The sequence below is a fragment of the Cynocephalus volans genome, chromosome 8, assembly GCF_027409185.1.
Source record: "Cynocephalus volans isolate mCynVol1 chromosome 8, mCynVol1.pri, whole genome shotgun sequence".
NCBI lineage: Eukaryota > Metazoa > Chordata > Mammalia > Dermoptera > Cynocephalidae > Cynocephalus > Cynocephalus volans.
Genome location: NC_084467.1, coordinates 45343056 through 45363208, shown reverse-complemented (window position 1 = coordinate 45363208; position 20153 = coordinate 45343056). Strand labels below are relative to the sequence as shown.

At 40.5% G+C, this 20153-nt stretch overlaps 1 protein-coding gene across 2 annotated transcripts; it reads right to left on the bottom strand.

The window, feature by feature from the left end:
- Positions 1-507: 507 nt before the first annotated feature.
- LRRC42 (leucine rich repeat containing 42) lies at positions 508-20123 on the bottom strand. 2 transcript variants are annotated; one of them, XM_063105990.1, is made up of 8 exons: positions 19888-20123; positions 14506-14992; positions 9274-9405; positions 7761-7879; positions 6274-6362; positions 5988-6101; positions 2346-2430; positions 508-1009 (listed from the first exon to the last, which is right to left on the bottom strand). In XM_063105990.1, exons 2-8 carry the CDS (start codon positions 14976-14978, stop codon positions 735-737), a joined length of 1287 nt encoding a protein of 428 aa, XP_062962060.1. In that variant the 5' UTR covers positions 14979-14992; positions 19888-20123; the 3' UTR covers positions 508-734. The 2 variants fall into 2 exon arrangements, with proteins under 2 accessions (XP_062962060.1, XP_062962061.1); XM_063105991.1 differs by lacking the exon at positions 19888-20123 and adding an exon at positions 15464-15530.
- Positions 20124-20153: the final 30 nt, after the last annotated feature.

The window sequence follows — 20153 nt, the reverse complement described above, 5'->3', positions numbered from 1 at the left end:
CCCTTTCCAAAAAAAGTTTGTTTAAAGGAAGACAAACTCTGCCTCTTTCTCAGGTGAGTCATTGGTCTCAGTTATGTGCACCACGACTGTGAATATTCTTCATGATTTATTTAATAGACTTAATAGTTGGGATTTTAATAAATGGTAACTATTTAAGAAGGCAATGCAACAGAATAGGCTTTGGAATTGAACAGAAAGGAATATAAATTCTGGCTCTGTCACTTATAAACTCTGAGACCTTGAACAAGTCATTTAACTTGAGGCTAAGTGATTTTTCTTAATTCTAAATTGGGGCTAGTACCTACCTTCCATGGTTGTTGTGAGGACAGGGAATAGCACAGAGGGGTTATCCAATTAATGGTACCTATACTCATATAAATATATTCTATCAGCTGGGCCAAGCTTTAGTAACAAATCATACTAAACTGCCTTGTTAGTTCACATGGCCTTCTATCTCAAACCACAGTGTTATCTCCTGTGGCTCCAGTCTATAATCCACAAGCAGAATGTAAGGACAGCAAAAACGTTTATTTGAAAAAATTACTATGTATTGAAAATATACATTAGAAATTATTACATACTTCCATAGCATTCCCCTCCCCCACCACAAAAGTAGAAATATCTGCTTGCTATGCTAATACCATAGGTAAATTCAAACAAAAAGTAAATCATCACTGGTCCCCTTTCCTCATACATTAGAGTTTGGGGAAAAAAGGTCAACTTATATCTGCCAATCAATAGGAATTTAACAAGTCCCAGTCTTCCACAGCAAGACATACATATTTCTGCTTTGATGACTGTGAAGAGTTATTCTGTTCCTTCTCTGACTCCTCAAAAGCTCTCTTCTTGCTCTTCTTTGACTCCTGGCTTGAGACTGTTTCACATTTCAATAATGGCCCATGGCAGTCTGGGGCTTTCTCTTTATAGAACTGGAGTTTCTCAGAAGAGTTCATGTGGCTGTCTGCCAGGGGATACTTCAATGGGACTTCTGTTCGAGACCGCTGCCCATCTGTAAGAGTGACAGAAGGGAACGATGAGTGAACTACGCTGGCATGCTAATGCCTGCATATCTAGAAAAACGATCCAAGGAAAACAACAAAGGCCCAAACAGGGTGATGTTTGGATTAATATCATTTTGTTTTGAATGCCCTATAAAGTAGCAGTGGCATGTGTACTGGCACAGGTTGAAGTCATGGACTCCTACTGGAGTCTGACAGATTTGGATACAAACCCCAGATCTGCCTCTTCCTAGATAAGTGGTCTTGGGCAAGTGACTTGTCTGAGATTCAGTTTTCATATTTTTATAGAGATATAAAACCTATTTCATAAGGGTGATATGAAGAAAAATGGAATAATGTATATAAAGAGCTTAGTGAAATGCTTGGCACATACAAAAAGCTCAAAAAATGTTGGTTGTTATTATTCAAAATCTAGACTTGACTCCAAGAGCCAAATTTGTGGCACAACTCTAGTAAATGATACCACCTTATTCTACGTATTTTTGATATGCTCTGGATTCTTACTTTGCTACCTTTATGTTCTTTCACTTCGACTTCATCATTTAATCCTTTTTTTTTAAGTTATGGTAAAATATACATAGCATAAAATTTCCCATTTTAACCATTTTTTAGTGTATTGTCCAGCAGTATTACATATATTCACACTGTTGGGCAATCATCACCACCAGCCATCTCCAGAATTCTTTTTATCTTGCAAAACTGAAACTCTGTACCCATTAAACAATAAGATTCTATTCTCCTTCCCACCAGTCCCTGACAACCACTATTCTACTTTTTCTATGAATCTGACTACTCTAGGAACCTCAGACAAGAGCAATCATACAATATTTGCCCCCTTTTGTGACTGGTTTATTTTACTTATCATAATATCTGCAAGATTCATTCATGTTGTAGCATGTGTCAAGATTTCCTTACTTTTTAAGATAGAATAATATTCCATTGTATGTAAATACTACATTTTACTTATTCATTCATCTGCTGATGGACACTTGAGTTGCCTCTACCTTTTAGCTACACCTAATTCCTTTTTAATCTTCTGTACTCTACTTTTGTGCCACCACAAATCTTTTTTGGCAAAGCACTGTGGTAATGATTTCATCATGCATGTTCTGGACCAAGCTCAAATAATTTAAAAAGCTATTTTCCTTGTGCTGTTGCTCAAAGCTAAGTGTGAATTTACTCTGTACGCTATGTTGAAAGAATACAAGTCATGGCGATCATAAATAAGTCAATACTTATTTTCCCACTGAGAGAAGACAGGCTAACTGCTTTAAGGGTGCAAATAACCTAAGGGCAATAGACTCCAAATAAAAAGGAATTTCTCACAGAAGTGCTGAGCTGCTGTTCGAGGCTCTGAGGTTTCTCGTGGCTTCACCGCTTCTGCAGTCACACGCTCCCACTGTAGAACAATCTAAAACATATTTGAAAAGGTTTGAACCAAAGAACAAAATCTCAAGCTTTTAATCTCAAGACCTTCTTCCCCCTTTCTCTCTTTCCATAATCACAAACCCCTGTGGTAAATTTTACTTCAGATGACTGGTGATAAGAATAAGAACCAAGTCAAGTCTGGATTTTCTGTTCTAATGCAGAAATTGAGTCAGAATAAAAACATGTTAAATACATGTAACGGAGGGCTGGCCTGTGGCTCACCCAGGAGAGTGTGGTGCTGATAACACCAAGACTACGGGTTCGGATCCCCTTTATATAGGATTTAAAAAAAAATAAAAGAAAGAAAAAAAAATACATGTAAATGTACAACTCAGGAAAATCTATACAGCTGACTCCCTGTTTTCATCTTTATTTTCAGCTAGACGTAAACTGTATTTTATTAAACCAAATACTGAAATTTAAAAACTTAGTCATAATATTTTTACACATTCCTAGACCCGCCATCATGCCTTAAAATATACCAACTTGAATTTTTGTATCTATGTAAAATGCCCATGTTTCCATATTCTCACAACACTTCATGATCAGGTTCCATTTTTTAACTGTTACAAGTGTATTTTTATTATAAGCCACTACAAATTCTTTTAGAGATTTGGTTGCATATAAACTATACATAAACAAAATAAAGTAAATAATCATTTCAATATACCATGAGTACCAAGAACTTTAAATTTAATATTCTTCATTATGGGATGCAATGAAATGATCATAAAGAAAGTCAAGAAGAATATTTTCAGGACTCAAGCAGCACAACACAGAGTTTAAGAATACAGTTCCAGGGTTAGCTCTACCACTTACTAGACGGGGACCCTGGGCAAGTGATTTAATTTCTGAGTCTTAATTTCTGCATCTGTAAAATAGGGATTAATAACAGTATATGTACTCCATATGGCTATTGTAAAGATTAAATGAGATAACACAGATGAAAGGTTTAGGACACAGACAGCACCTGAATATGAATTGTCATCGCTTCTATGATACTTTACTAGTTATGGAAAATGGAAGCAGATCTAAGAAAATGCCAAAATGGTTTAAGTGAACTTGTTGACTCAGTTGGAAATAGGGAAAATCACATTTCCACTAACAAAAATAGGAAAGTCAATAAGGTGAGCTGTTTAGGGATGGGGAAGAAGAAAAAGAGATTGATTCTGGAAAAGCTGAATTTGAGGTGCCAGGTGAAGATTTATGGGCAATATTTGGGAATAGGTCCAACATCTGAGAGAAGTAGAGTCATCCTCGCAGGGACAGTTAAAGCCCTGAGCACAGTGAAGATCGCTGGGGGAGTGAGTGGAGGTGTAAGAGAAGAGGAAAGGAGGAAGGAGGAATCCGCTATGGAGAGAGGGAGAACTGAGAAAGTTAGGGGTAAGCCAGAAGAGAGGCCAAGAGAGAAAAACCATAATGCGTGCATGTTTACGTCAACTGCTGCGGAAAAGCCGAAGAAGAAGGTGAAGAATGAGATCAGCTGCTGCCTTCAAGAGAGCACTTTCAGTGGTGCAGTGGGGGCCGGAGTGAGATTCCAAGGGATTAGGAACTGAGTAGGCAGGGAGGAGGTGAAAGAGGTAAGAAAAGGGAACAATGTATAGATACACTGTGGGATGAAGAACATGTTAGAATAAAGACAGTTTAAATTTGTACACAGAAAGAAAATAGCCAGCAGAGGGTGACATCGAAGATGTGGTGGCAAGCAGTAGGTGGAAATAATTATCAGTAAATACCGCAGAGGAAGCTGGAGATCTTAGCGAATAGAACTGAAAAAAAGAAAAAAAATAAGTAAAGAGCTTGTCAATGGAATAAAGTGCATACCTGTTTCCCTTTGATGGGAGGGAGGTGGAATATGGTTGAAGAAAAGGAGAAATTTTGAGATGGCAATAAGGAAGTAAGTGGACCCTTTATATGGCCTCATTCTTTTGTGTCATCTGCTGAGAATGAGGGCACTAGGGGAATGGGGTCAGCCTGAATACAGGTTCAGTGAGGGATCAACAAGAGATAGGTAAAGCACTGCTGACAAGCCCTACAGCCCAGCTGAGGCTGGATGGCAGGAAGGTGCACTGGCCCAATCAACTTACTTTCAGGACAGGCTGCAAGGTGTTTTACTTGATCCTTACCCAAGCCCTGCAAGAGAGGTCCTAGTTTCCATATTTTACGGATAAAGAAACAGAGACTCAAGTTGCCTTAGGTTGTACAGCTATTGGGTTGTTGAGCCAGGATCCCAAACCCAGGTGTCTCTGACCCCACAGCCTAAGCTCTTTCCATCATGTCACCTGCTACCAAACTGCATCAAGCCTTTGCATGAGCATCCAACACCTGCCCCAAGTCCACTGGACGTATCTAGGATTCATCCAGTGCTACAAACTTTGTCTGGCAAAGCACTGTGCTAATTATTTCATCATGCCTGTTCTGGACCAAGCTCAAAGTGCTTCTGAAACACTGACTCATCGGTCTCCCTTCTTGCTTAACTATGAGGAAGTGATGCTACAATTAGGCAGCTGGTAGGTCTACCATCGTGCATTATGGCTTGGAGCCAAGGAGGGATCCAGAATAAAACAGTGTGGTGGGTCCTCTAGGCCTCCATCAAGAAACATTTGTTAAAAGTGTCTGAAGGAGAAAGGCACGAGTCACAGGCAAGGTGGCAGCTACTCGCCCTGTCCTTCTTGGTTACTTTCTCACTTCTAATTTAAATCTGTCCTTTACTAAGGTGAGAAAGCCTATCAAGAAAACAAGAGAGAGTCAAAGTAGGGAGCACTTCTTTTTTTTTTTTTTTTTTAAAAGATGACCGGTAAGGGGATCTTAACCCTTGACTTCGTGTTGTCAGCACCACGCTCACCCAGTGAGCCAACCGGCCATCCCTATATGGGATCCGAACCCACGGCCTTGGTGTTATCAGCACCGCACTCTCCCGAGTGAGCCACAGGCCGGCCCCGGGAGCACTTCTTTGACTCTGTCGGATGGTGTGTTTCCTCGGTTGGTCCTCAAATTTGGCTTCAAATAAACTTTACAAAATTTTTAAAAAAAGAGAGAGAGAGAAAGTAAGGTTCTCTCACTGACAAGACAAAAAAGACACTTCCTCACTAAGGCTCTGGGAGATAAGAAATTTTCCCAAAAGAAGGGAAGAGTTGGATTTGAAGCCTTATCAGTGTGATACCAGAGCTTACTCTCTCCAGGAAATACACACTGCTAAGAGAATCTCTCCTTCTGAAATTGGCTTAGATTTCTTTTTTGTAAAGGAAGCCAGAGTTCACTTGTTTTCTGAGTCATTTGTAAGATGCCATCTTCTCCCAGGTCCAGTAAAGATGAGGCACAGTGTAGTGACCAGAGCATGAGATATAAGATATGACATACAATGCTAAATCCTCATGTAGATGGTTGGTTACAGCCCATCAGTGTCTTGGACTTGACATGAAGATGACAATTCAGCCAAAGAATACCAAGAGGATTAATGTTTTTTCAATGTGTTGGATAAGACACCTGGAATTAAAATGAAAAGCTGTATTAACTGTAGGGGAGAAAAATCTGGAGTACCTGGTCAGCCCAGCCCTCTGTCTTGCAGTTACTATGATCAAATTCCTTCAAAGGCACTTTGGAGTGAACAAGGCCTATGTGTGTCTGGAGCTTCTGCTTGATGGCTTTGATGTCCTAGTGAGGGAGAGACAGACCAGAAATGCGAATACACTTGGTCAATTCTTTCTTGTTTTCAGTAGCAAATCAAGATCATCATAAATACCAGCCCTTTCTAAACACCAATTTGCAAAAGCAAAATATCAAATTATGAGTCTGGGAAAATGAGAGAAGGAACCAGAAGTCTTACCTTGAGTCCCGTCCCAGAGATGTCTAAGCAGTTTAGTTTTCTAAAAGAAAGGAGGTATCCAATTCCTGCATCTGTGATCTCAGGGTTACCTAGATGTCAAAAACAAGGTTGCATTCTGTTATAATATAACAGTTGCTGAAATGCCAACTATAAGCTCAGAAAAAAATAAAATATTGAGTGAGCAAACTTTCAGAGTAAATTAAATATAGGTGTCTTATCTTTCCTATTTGTAATATGAAGGAGCCACACTAGATGATCCTTAAGATCCTTTATTGCTCTAGTTTTCTAGGAGTTGAGGGTTAGCAGAAAAATAAATGAACCAAGTAGTTATCCCAAAGGGTTTAATTTGGAACCATATAAAAACAGCATATATAAACATGCATTAAAATGGTTCATCATAGGGTCGACCCATGGCTCACTCGGTAGAGTGTGGTGCTGATAACACCAAGGCCATGGGTTCGGATCCCTATATAGGGATGGCTGGTTAGCTCACTTGGGAGAGCGTGGTGCTGACAACACCAAGTCAAGGGTTAAGATCCCCTTACCAGTCATCTTAAAAAAAAAAAAAAAAGGTTCATCATACTTTAATCACAGCCATTTCACCTCAAATTTAAAAGCATTTGTTTATTTTAAAAAGATTTCCAAGGGTACTTATACACAGAGACTATCACTACTCTCACTAACTTGCATTTTTTTCAGAATCCTTTCTTATATATTGCCTTCTACATCAGAAAGTACTGCATTTAGCACTGAGTCCTCAAGGCCATAAATACAATGCCTGGCACATCGTAGATGCTCAAAAAATGTATTTGCTCAATGAATATACTTCTCTGGGAGGTAGGCATTAACATCCTCATTTCACAGAGGCCAAACCCAAGGCTCAGAGAGGCTTGCCCAAGGGTACATATAGCTGCCAGTACAAGTAGCAGAACAAGGAGGATCCTCCAACCTCAAACCCCTACTCTCGCTATTCTTTTGGCACCATATCATCCTGTCATATATTCAATGGATGCTCAGTTAAATTATAAATGATCTCTGTCAACTTTCAACCACTGGAGTCAATAGCTGGTTAATCCTGAGTAAGTTAGTTCAATTATGGATTCTTCCAGCTTTTCATCAGGCAAATATTTATAAAAAGGACCTAGCTGACAGACACCATGGATCAGAGTCTTGAAGAAGGTAAAGGTGAGCCAGATGTCCTTTGTGCATGGTATGAACATGATGCAAGGCACCCTGTCTGTACATCGTGAGTGGTGTGGGTGAATCTGCAAGGATGTTTCCTACCCTAAAGAGGTGGCAGTATGCCGGAAAAGGCTCTTGGCCAGGAGTAAAGAGCCTCTGGCTTTGTCCTGCTCTGACATTAATTTGCTGTGGCATCTAGGAAAGTCACCTTTCCTTTATCACCTCTAAAATGAAGGGGAAAAACCAGATGATCTTTAAGGCCATTCTTCCATCATTAATAATCTATGATTTTTAATAAAACTTACAAGATAAGTCTAGTAATGTTAGATTTTCAAGTCCTCTTTTCATCACTCGAACTGGTGCTGTCATTTTCCGCACTCCAGCATCAGATAAACAGTTATCCTTCAGGTGAAGTTGAGTTACACTAGGGAAACAAAGTCCATAAATAAATTACTCAAAGAGAGTTTGAGAAAGTGTAAGTATGAGAACATTACTTGAAAATTTTTGTTAAAAAATATGATATCTTCTATCCCCTGCTATTTTATACTCAACACATTTAACAGAGTTAAAGATCTTTTGGTGCTATTTCAGTTACCAAGTGAGGGTTAATTTAGGGATCAAAGTGTCATGTAGTACTAATCTCAGATGGTAGAGGGCACTAAAGGTATATAGTCCAATGAGGTAAACAGGGACTGCCATTAAGGGGATAAATATACCTAGTTTAACTAACACAAAAGCTGAATTTCTGACAAACTGTGTGAAAATGAAAAATGTTCTAAATATGTCAGGAAGGTCTGCTAAAGAACTCCTACGAGAATTCATTTTGCAAAGCAAATAATCCTTTAATTTTAACCAGCTTTACACATCTAGATTTTCAGATTGGGTTTATAAGGTATACCGATAACCCAATCCGTCTAGCTAAACTGAAACTGGTGTATTAATATGCTCCACTGTCCTTCACATACGAAATCTGAGTCTCAGTACTAACAAACCTCACACAAAAATACCTTTGTACTGGGCAGTATGTAGGTGTTGCTGTCAGAAGCAGGCCCCAGGTAGCAGATTAGACCCAGGTTTGTAATGCTATTATCCTTCTGGATGTTTATGAAACCACAAAGGAATCCATCTGGCCTCCTCTCTGCTGGCCAGACTGAGAAACCAGAGATGAGCTGGACTATTTGTAAATGGTGTGAACTGGGCCATTTCTTTAAATCATCGTTCTTGAAAAGGATTTGGCTGTTTTTAATAGTTTAGTTGCTTTATAATTTATATTTTACTGATAATTAAAATAGCAAACAACAATGATTGTGGGAAATGGAATAACTTCTCATCTCTTGCTAGAACAAACTAGGACTGAACAAATAAAGGGCAAAATCATTTTTCAATCCAGGTAGTTCAAGTATTACATATTGAAATAAAGATTATTTAGGAAAGGGCCGAGCCCGTGGTGCACTCGGGAGAGTGCGGCGCTGGGAGCGCGGTGACGCTCCCACCGCGGGTTCGGATCCTATATGGGAATGGCCGGTGCACTCACTGGCTGAGTACCGGTCACGAAAAAGACAAAAAAAAAAAAAAAAAAAAAAAAAAAGATTATTTAGGAAAAAGAACTAAGTGAACTAACTGACTGACTTTCCTAAGGGTTGTCCAATCTATATTGCTTGTAATAAGTAAATGGAGTTTGAAAATGTTCTAGAAAAAAAAAAATTAGCAAATAAACACTGGAATGAGAAGTAATCAGCATTTCTCAAGATAACCTGTTGAATCAGTCTTTAAAAAAGTAATGAAACAATTCATCTACAAGTGGTGGCAGGTCATTACCTAGACAGGGCCTCGTTGGTAAGATGTTCTAGAAGTTCGTGCTCATCTCCAAGCTTGCAACAGGAAAGATCCAGGCAGGTCAGCTCTCGGAAAGACTTAATCTCCTCAAGTTTTTCTGAAATCACCAGATATCTGTGGAGCATGGAAAGCAATCAACAACTTTTCTTTTCTTTTTAAAACATTATCATTTGTGGCTTTGTGACACAGTCAACGTCCCATTGTCCCATAAGGACACAGTACTATATAATAAGCAGGCTTCACTGATTACTATCTGGGCACACGTTGAATTTCTTAATTAGTAAATGCCTTGAAAGTCTTTTTTACACAATGGTGGAATAAAATTGGGTCGGCCCGTGGCTCACTCAGGAGAGTGTGGTGCTGATAACACCAATGCCACTGATTCGGATCCTATATAGGGATGGCTGGTTGGCTCACTTGGGAGAGTGTGGTGCTGACAACACCAAGTCAAGGGTTAAGATCCCCTTACCGGTCATCCTTTAAAAAAAAAATTTTTTTTTGAATAAATAAATAAAAGTATATCAGCAAAGGCAGGTCACAAGAGAAAACATGTGCTTTGTCATTAGACAGACATTCCTTGGTGTTGATGTTGGGACCTTATCTGAGAATTTCCAAATTTTAGGATACTCAAAATTTTAATTATTCATTCTTTTAAAGCTGCTTTTTATCTAATGATCTATCTAGTGATTTGAAAACTATTAACAACACGAAGAACTCTGAGCTCTAATCTGCACATCCCCAAACACATACCAAGAAATATTTGGCAGATCACATTTTATTCTTTCTATTCAAACACAAGTTTGAGTACCTGTCCACTCCACTGTGCCTGTTATTTCGCTAACTTTACTCCAAAGACAGGTGCAGCGTGATTGCCACAAGGACTCACTCTAACCTATACGCTTATTAAGACAAACCATGAACACGAGCAACTTAATTACATTGGAGCACCCCGCCAAATTGTTATCAGGAAGCATCAGGGAAGCTTCTGGAGAGGAAAAGGAGAAAAAATGGCATTCCACACCTCAGAATGGGGCCTCTGCCCTGCTTTCTAGTTGTTTATCTATTTCAGATGAGGCCAGTGAGAAAAAATGAAAGAGATTAGGTGTGACAGGAAACAGAGGAGAGGATCCTAAGGGAGTAGGGAAACTGACTTGGGGCAAGAGCATGCCTTTCTCATCCACTTTCCTCTTGAATGTCTAAAAGTTTCCACAGCAAGATGGTGTGTTAGGATCAGTGGGGTTATACTTAAAAGAGTTCACATCTCTCTTCTGTTAGCAGGATCTTAATTGCCAAAAACATGATGGAATAATCAGAAAGCAAGATGGGAAGAGTTAGATTGCTTTTCTTTCTACTTTCAACCAAAATAAGACGTACTCAAACTGACTGACATTGGCCTGACTGCTAGGTACAGATGGCTTGAGGCATGATACCCACTTTAAAATGTGCAAACTAAGCTGCCTGGAGACCGAGCTCAGCTGGATACACAAACGAGCCTTATTTACTCAGACATATTTTAATTGCACTGTAAATAAAGCTGGTGTTTTCTACCTTCCAATCACTAAGCTGAAGTGTGTTAATGGGGATTTGGGGGATTACTGGCAATCAGAGAAAGGAACACACATATCCTTTGATCAATTAACCAAAAGATTTTTAGTAATTCTGAAACAAGGGTTATCTGCAAAGGACATAACACTGTGTAATGTGATTAAGAAACTTTACAAAACTCAAGACTGAGGAACCAATATGCTAGGCCACAGAGGTTAGTAGATGCTAATCTAGGTCATAATCAAAGCTCTTGGTTCTTGCTTGCAACTAGTCTTCCAATTTGTCCCTTAAAGGATTCAGAACAGTATAGTGGAGAAACAAGAGAAAAAGCAGAGACATATCTTAGTTCCAGACAGACATACCTGAGTTTGGATTCTAACAGCACTAATTACTTGTGTGACTGCAAGAAAGTTAATCTTTCTGAGCCTCAATTTCTCCAGCTACAAAAAGAGGGTGAAGACTACTACTTTTCAGGATTATTAAGAAAAACAGAAAGACTATTTAAAATGTACATGGTTATCTCACAGACTCTCATTAAGTGGTAGCTATTATTATTACTTCAATAACTTAAAGAAAACATACTTTCCTCCCCATGACTACCAGTGGGATTAAAAATCACTGGGGTTTCAATACGAGGGAGGAGGGAGGTTTTTTTTTGGTTTTGTTTTTAGTGGCTGGCTGGAAGAGATCTGAACCCTTAACCCTTGACTCTGGTGTTATAACATCACATTCATCACATTCTAACCAACTGAGCTAACCAGCCAGCCGAGAAGAGAGTTTTTGTAGGGTTGCAACACAGTTACAAAGAAACTGGCTTCTCCTTCTGGCAGGCAGCTGTGTGACCTAACCCCAAGACAGCAAGTGCCTGCACCTACCCAATTATCTTATTTTAAATTATTTTCTCAAGCTCATTCCCTTTGACTAAACCTTTTTGTGCTGGTAAAACCTCTGCTCCTGTAGCTTCAGCCCTCTCTCCCAGAGAGGAGAGGTTTTAGATCACAATAGAAAGTCTTACTATATCTGAATGAGACAGTAAAGTTTAGAATTGTTGCAATAAAATATGTGCCAAAAGATTATGCTGAAAATGTATCTTAGATTTTCTGATTACAAATGTAATACATGAGGGCCAACCCCGTGGCTCACTCGGGAGAGTGCGGCGCTGGGAATGCAGCGGCGCTCCTGCCGCGGGTTCGGATCCTATACAGGGATGGCTGGTGTGCTCACTGGCTGAGCACAGTGCGGGCGACACAAATGTAATACATGCTCATTGGTGAAAAAATTAAGAAAATAAGAAAATAAAACCAATTTCAATCCCATCATCTAGACTACATTTTGGTGGGTTTTTTTCTTCCTATACATGCAATACACATATAAAAAATATCTACTTTTTAAAAACAAAATTAGGATCATACAGTGTATGTCATTCTTTTTTCCATTTATTATGTAATGAACATTTTATATCATTTTAAATAATCATAAACTATTATCTTAATAGTTATATGACATTTCATCATATGAATGTACCATATAGTTTTCAGATTTTCGCTAGTACAAACTGTACTACAGCAAACGTCCTTATGTAAAAATATTTGTTCCCATCTCTGATTATTACATTAGAGATTAGAATAGATTCTTAGTAAGTGGAATTAATGGGTCAAATAAATGTTTAAGACTCTTGATACATATTGCTAAATTGCTTTCCAGAAATGCCACACTAATTTATGTGTTCATCCAACGTTAACGAAAGTGCTATTCTCATCACAATCTGACCAATCTGACCACTGGAACAGTATACAGACATCACAATTGGATAAACAGCATTTTCAATAGCATGGGAAATACTTAAGTGATATGGGTAGGTGGGGGAAAAAATAGAATACAAGTTGTTGAAGAAATATATTCCGAAACATATAAATATATATATATATATATATATTTTAAAAAGGTTAGAATGGTGGGATTATGAATTTTTTAAATATTACAGTTTTATATATTTCCCAAATAGTATGTATTATTTTATAAAATAATTTTAAAACAAGGTATTCACCATAATTCTCTTTTTCAATGTTCTAATTTTTCTACAATGAACATAAATAACATGGAATAAAAAAATGAACGAGTGAAATGTATTCTATCTTTTTTTTGGGGGGGGGCAGCCGACCAGTATGGGGATTGAACCCAGACCTTGGTATTATCAGCACCACACTCTAACCAACTGAACTAACCGGCCAGCCACAAAGAGTAAAATGTATTTTAAACGTGTGAGCTACAATGAAATATTGCTTGACTTTTTCATTAGGTAAGGTAATTTTTTTCCTTTCCACTGGCAGCAGCCCCAAGCCCAGCCATGACTGAGACCACAGCCCAGAGCCAGAGCTTTCATAAGGTGCCTGCTCAATCCATGAGTCCAAGGTTCTATTCTTTTCTGCATATGTTTATGTCTTTTCTTTTTAAAGTACAATATCTGGCCTGCGGCTGAAACCATTAATTCAATGAGCTGAGTAAATAAAAATTACTTCATATTTTCTTAAGCCTGTGAGCTTAACTTATGTTTTCTGGTACGACTTTCTCTTCTTTTACGGGAGTACTTCAAACGTTTCACAGATAGATCCGCAGTATCTTCTAATTCCATTTTCCACGAACTTTTGTATTATACACTTCTTTGTTTAGCTCATTTTAATAGTCATATTGATTGTGCATCTTAACAGTAGCTGTCTTTCAGTTTCTAATACAAAACGTTTATCAGTAGTATCTATCGTGCTATTTAAAATTTTTTGAAGTACTGGTGACTTTCAATTATGTAAAGAAAGTAAGGTGCACAACAGTCTGTGCAGTGTGCTACCATTTTTATAACAAATGGGAAAGCTATATAAGCATGCGTATGTACAGAATATCTCTGGGATGATATAGAAGAAATTGATAAGTTGTTGGCCTCTGGAGTAAGGAAACGGGAGATGAGATGGGAGAGAGGCTAGTGTTTCACTTTATACCCTTCTGTGTCTGAATTGGCTGCCATGTACATTTTTATTATTTTTTTAAGTTTTTAAAAATTAATAGATGTTTTGAGAGTGTTTTTACACAATGACACAAAAAAACTTTTAAATGAATAAATGAAAGTATATAAGCAAAGGCAAATCACAGGAGAAAACCTCTGCTTTGTTAGAAGACAGACCATGGTGCTGAAACTACATCTGAGAATTTCCAAATTTTAGGATATTTGAAATTTTAATCACTCATTCTTTTAAGGTTACTTTTTATCTAATGGTCAATATCTAATGGTCTGAAAACTGAAACAGGGCCGAGAACTTTCAGTACTCATCTTCACATCCCCAAGAGCACACCAAGAGATATTTGGCAGATCACATCTTGTCTTTTCTATTTTCTCTTACTAGAAAAATTGGTAGAAGAGCATTTTCTACCTACTGGAGGAGCTGTGGCAATCAACTAATTCTTGTAAAACGTTTTCAAAATAAAGCTAAGTATTGTCTGGGAAGTGAGGAGGTAGAAGAAAGACAATGATTTTTCTTACAATGGCCCACCACTTTGTACTTGAAAGTTCTAAATGGAAGTGCTATTTGATAGGGGAAGCCTCCAAGCCCACCATGCCCCAGAGCTTGACAGAATTAACATACTCAATAAAATACTGAATATCCTAATCAGAACACCCACCTGTTTCGCAAACACAGGGAGCAAAGCACCAGACTTCCATAGGCCTCAGTGAATTTCTGTAAAGCCCTCAGCCCTGCACCTGGCTCTGTGAATTTCTGTCTGGCTTCAGCAGCAGAGAACAACTTTTCAGCAATCTGCTCAGGAAAGCCAATAAGGGAATCAATGTGATCAACATTGTCGGAGATGAAGCCCAGGACAAGGCTGAAGAGGGATTTGGCAGAGTACCGAAGATTCCCCTCCCGGGTGTATGTGAAGATGAAATGATCAGTCTTCTCTTTCTGTGCAGTATCATCTTCCCTGTTCATGCAAAGCTCCACAGAAAAGCCTTTGGGAAACAGTCTGAAAGGCCTTGGCTTCTGCAGGCTACTCCTGACGCCATCCAGAGCCAGATTGACCATGTGCAACTGCCCATTTTCTCGTACATAGATGGGCCCAGGGTCCAGGTGGTTTTCTGAGTTGAGGTAGTAAGACATTGCCTTGCTTGCAACTGTAAAAGCAAGGTACAGGGAAGCAAATCCAATTAAAATGCCATTTGTAACATGTCACTTCATCTTACTGTGCCCAAAGCTTTATGAGACTATCAGGCAGGCCCCGTGGCTGGTGTAGGGAAAGCAAAGCTCATCATTCATCTGGGAACATAGGCTGCATCTGTTACTCCTTTTTTCACCTATCTGGTGAGTTCCTCCTCATCTTTCAAAACCCAGCTCAAATCTCATTTCTAAAATTCACCCTGAGGAAGTTATGACAGATGTCAGCAAAGATTTATCTACAAGTAAATACATGGCAGCACAGTTTATATTAGCAAAACAACTGGAAACAACCTAAATGTCTGATAATTGGGGTGTTATTAAATAAATTATGATACATGCAGACCATGGAATGTTATAGAGCTATTAAAGTTGTAAAAAATTTTAAAAACGTGTTTACGCGCAGAAAAAAGACCAGAAATAAATAATACCCTTGCTAGCTTGGCACCTTCCACACTTCTTTGTTGCACTTGGCTCACTGTTCCGCTATTGATTTGTTTTGGTGCCTGCCTTCCGCTGCTTTGAGCTCCTTGAGAGGAAGGACCATGTCTAATTCATCCAGATTCTCTAACACAGTGCTCTGGTGTGTTATAATCCCTGTGATATTTTGGAATTACAGTTTACTTGTTTCTTACATAGACCACAAGCAACAGGATTTTTTAGATCTACAAATAAAGACCTCCATCACAGTAGCTAAATATAAGCTATTCTAGCCCTTTCAAGCTAAGGCAAAAAATAAAACACAGTTGGGTATTTCTGCAATCAAGTAGGTGACATTAATGTGTCCAAGAACTAACTGGAGTAAATACTTCTTTCTTCTTTTCCTAACTAATTGTGAGATTTCAAAATACATAAGAAATTTTTATATTAAATAAAATGAATGTATTTATCATCATTTCTACAACAATTTAAAGGGAGAGAGGTAAAATTTAATATAATACAGGCCCAATCCCTAAAAGACTCTGATTGACTTATAGAGTGAATCAACTCAGTTTCTTGTACATCAGTGCAGGGTCACAATGTGGCCCTGAAGTCACTTACAAGTGTCAGCAAACAATTAAGTCAATGATCAAAAATGCTGAGTCTCTGCAGATCAAACAATGATCCTGTTTGTGGGAATCAGTACTATCCATGTTTCTCCCGAGGATAATTATGTGTGTAAAAGCACATCAGAAAAGTGGGCCCTGCCTAGCCCTAGAGCCTCACCCTTTCCTGCTCATTTCCTTATGCCGTACTGTCTGGCCATGTCATACTACCCAGGTAAACTGGCCATTCCCTCTTGTCCCACTGGCCTTTGCCCATTCTGCTTCCTTTGGTTGGAACATCCTTCTCTGTCTTCCTGACCTAGCTAATTCCTACTCATCATTAACACTCAGCTCAACCATGATCACTCTCCTGGGAAACCTTCCCTAACCCCTGCACCAGTACAAGCCTGTCTGGTTTTCCCAGAGCACCCAGTGTCTCCCACATAGCACTCAGCACTGTGTACTATGTCTGTTCAAATGTTAATGTACCCAGAGCTGTGAGCTCTTTGAACACAAGGCACTTATTTGATTCATCTCTCTTTCCCAGCCCAACATAGTGTCTAGTACTGAGTAAGCCCTCAACAGATATTTGCTGAACTGAATGAGAGGAAGAGTGAGATCTCAAAGGGACAGACTGAGTGCTCTGAGTTGCAGGGCCTGCTGACACTGTTGCTAGGAGCCAGCTCTTCTTCCAGGCAACAGCTGCAGGCTCCTCCCCCACTCGCCAGACCCTTCTGCAGGTGGTAGAAGCAAAGCAGATGATGGGAGTATACTGCTACTGGTACTACGGGGGGGGGGGGGGGGGGGGGGGACCCACTAAACTAAAAACCAGGAAAAAAAAAATCCTGTCACAGTGCCAGCTCTTATAACCCATAGCCTTCTCTTGCCAGCATTTCAGTGCCTGCTGCTAAGGAGACGCCTCCCTTATAACTAAGCTCTTCTTCCAGAAGGGGTAAGCATCTGGCCTCTTCAACCTCACAGACCTTAACCTTGATGAAGAGTCAAAGCAGATCTCCTGTGGTCTTTATCCTTGTGATTGGATATTCAGAGTCCTACTCTACCTGTTGATCACAAAGTAGACACTAATCACAGACTTAAGAAGGACTAACTGGATTTGAATAGCAGAAAGGCAAATTCTATGTAAGATAACACAGTATAATGAATCAGCACACTGTGAGCTCCCTGAGCAATAAAACTGGGTCTGCCTATCTGCCTTGCCCCCTACCCTCACCCCCAATAGCGCCTTCCACAAACTTTGGAATAAATGGACAAATGGATGGATAGATGGATGACCACTCTGGATGAAAATCAGAAAAGTCTGATTCCATCCAGCAGGTGGCACAAGCAGTTTGGGACCAGAGTAAGGACGCTAACCTAAGCTGCCCAACTCCTGGCAGCTTTGGCTTCCAGGGATCATTTTTTTAAAAAGGCACAGTTCTGGCTATATTTTATCTTTAGATTACTCATCATATGCTCTTTCTCTTTCTAAATGGTGAAAAAAATCCAGTATTTCCTTAAGAGTAAACCCACATCATTTGTCCAGAAGCCCAAGGCCTCTGGTTCTGGTATTTGAGGAACTGTATTATAAATGGGCTCCCTCAGGAGACAAGGACTATTCTATACCATGACAAAACCCCCATACAAACTGGAAAATTAAAATAACAGTATCTGCAAGAATAATATCTAGTGTAGATCTGTAGTAACTATATCACACATTAGATCAACAGAATAATAGAGCATTCTGATAGTCTCCCAGTCCACTATAGAGAGGCTTCTTTGTAAACCATTTATCATCATTGAAAAATACCATGATAGTGCATGTTCTAGTATTTGGTCACCACAAGTGAGCCAAAGTTACCACGAAGTATATCATTTCATCAAATGAAATATAGCCTTGCTACATTAAAACCTCAGTTCTCTACAATTTCCTTGAATAAATGGCAAGATAAAATAATCGATAACTAACTGTGACAGCTTTCTAGACCTTAAAGGCAGTTTACCAAGAAAAAATCATGACTGAGTCATGCTTCCCAGTCAGGTGGACTGAGGGAAAGGTTAGGGGAAAGGGTAACAGGGTTAAAATTGTGAGCTGATTCTATGGCTATCTAAATTGACGAGAAGAAAACACCTAACTTTATAGTAGGTAAGTAAGTTAACAATATACCCTAAGAATAATGTTACAGTAATGACTATGATGTTAATGATACCAGGAGTGATGGCTACCATTTATTAAGCATTTATTAGTACAGTTGCCAAGCACTGTACTAGGTACTATATAAAATGATCTCACATAATCCTCAACAATCCTATGAGGTCAGCATTGCCATATAACATGTGAAGAGGCTCAGAGAAATGGAATGAACTTACTTAAGGAACAGAGCTAGTTAAGCGGCAGAGTTAGAATTCAATTTCAGGGCTATATTACTCCAAAGCTCAAGCTCTTTGCACTGCACGATACTGTCTTTCAAGAATAAAAATGGGACATTGGCCTTAAAGATTTTTTTTAAATGTTAAAAATTAATCTCATCTACCTGTCTGATTCCTCTGGTACTCACTGGGTTGAGCTGGGGGTGGGGTTAGAGTATGACAGCGAGAAGATTAAAAAACAGTGGATAAGATTAAAAAACAACAAGGGAAGAGTTGGCAGGAACAGAGCCAGGACAGAGTTACAACGAGGCCTCACTTATTCCCTCTGCCAGGGCAGAAATTAGCCACTTTCACAAACCAGGAAAATATCTGTCAACCCTTGGCCTTCATCCCAAGGCTGCAGACACCCTCAGTTTATTTGAAAATGTAGTATTCTTAAATTTTCTAACATAAAAACCTGAACAGAAACTAGTTCTAAACTACCAATAACCAACTAACAATCCACCTTCATTGTTCTGTGGGTCACCGCCATTATTCAGTTTTCAACTCTCCTCACTACTTTTTTCCCAGTAACTTGCACTTCCCTACCTGCCTTCTCACTCATAGCTCCAGAGGGTCACATCACACTCAGCTGCCTACTTCCCCCCAAGAACACGCCAATCTCTCCCACATCTTGACATCTTTCCAACTCTAGAGCTTCTCACACAAAATACAATCTCCACACCCCAAATCCTAACCCCCCTCCCTTCCTCTGCTCTCAGCGCCCCTGCCCCCACCTCTCAAACCTCATACCCTTCCAATCACTCCCTGCCTTCTGAAATGTGGCTCCCTGTCCCCCAGACCCAATCCCACCTGCCTCTCCCTCCTTCCCCAAACCCATCCACCTCCCGGCCCTTCTCTCCTTCACCATCTATTCTTCCCTTCCTCCCATTCCAGGGCGTCCCTCTCCTAGGACCCCAATCTCTACATCCCTTCCCTTGGCTTCTGTCCTCACCTTGAAAATTCCCTTCCTTTATGCCTCCCTATCCTCAACTTCACAATCCACAGCTCCAACTTCTTTCTTCCCCTCCCCCAACACTCCACCCTTTCCCCTATACCAATCCCAGCCCCTTTCCTCCTTGCACCCCTCAAATCCCATTCCGTTTCCCTCTTCCCCAGTTCAGCAATCCTTCGTCCCTCCCTCAGTTCCCACGCATGCCCCTCCCCGAGTCCACCCAAGCTAATCGAGCTCCTTCTCCCACCCAGGCCCCGAACCCCAAGTCTCACACGCCCCAGAGCCTACCCCGGCACCCCGACCCCACCCTTAAACCCATCTCCCACACCCCTACATCCTCATTCTCCCACTTCTCCCTCTGCCCACCCCCCACCCCGTTCCTCCGGTCTTCCCCTCCCCCACTCCACCCCCCCGTCCACACACGCAGCCCCGAGCTCCGTGAGCGGCCCAGCCCGCGACCGCCACCTACCTGTACCCCTGGCCGGGGCAGCGAGAGGCAGCTTCTCGGTGGCGGCTCCCTCCTCCGGCGGCGCGGCTGACGGGGAAGCGGCTCGGCACCCCGGGCACAAAGCCGGGGAGGATAGGACAGAGCGTGGGTGGGAAGAGGGAAGGGGCTGGGGGTGACCTGGCGCCGTGGGACCGCGGGACCGGCGGGGGCGAAGGGAAGGCTGGGCAGGGGCGGCGCGCGTGCGCGGGACCCGGCATGAGGGGCGGGGCCGGGTCTGGAGGCGGGGC

Bases quoted from the DNA above. Each gene is read 5' to 3' on its own strand.
- LRRC42 (XM_063105990.1), bottom strand. From the start codon at position 14,978: ATGTCTTACTACCTCAACTCAGAAAACCACCTGGACCCTGGGCCCATC. The intron at 6,102-6,273 runs GTAAGACTTCTG...CTCCCTCACTAG, and splicing joins TCTCTGGGACGGGACTCAAG to GACATCAAAGCCATCAAGCA. The intron at 1,010-2,345 runs GTGAGAAATTCC...TCACTCTTACAG, and splicing joins AACAGCAGCTCAGCACTTCT to ATGGGCAGCGGTCTCGAACA.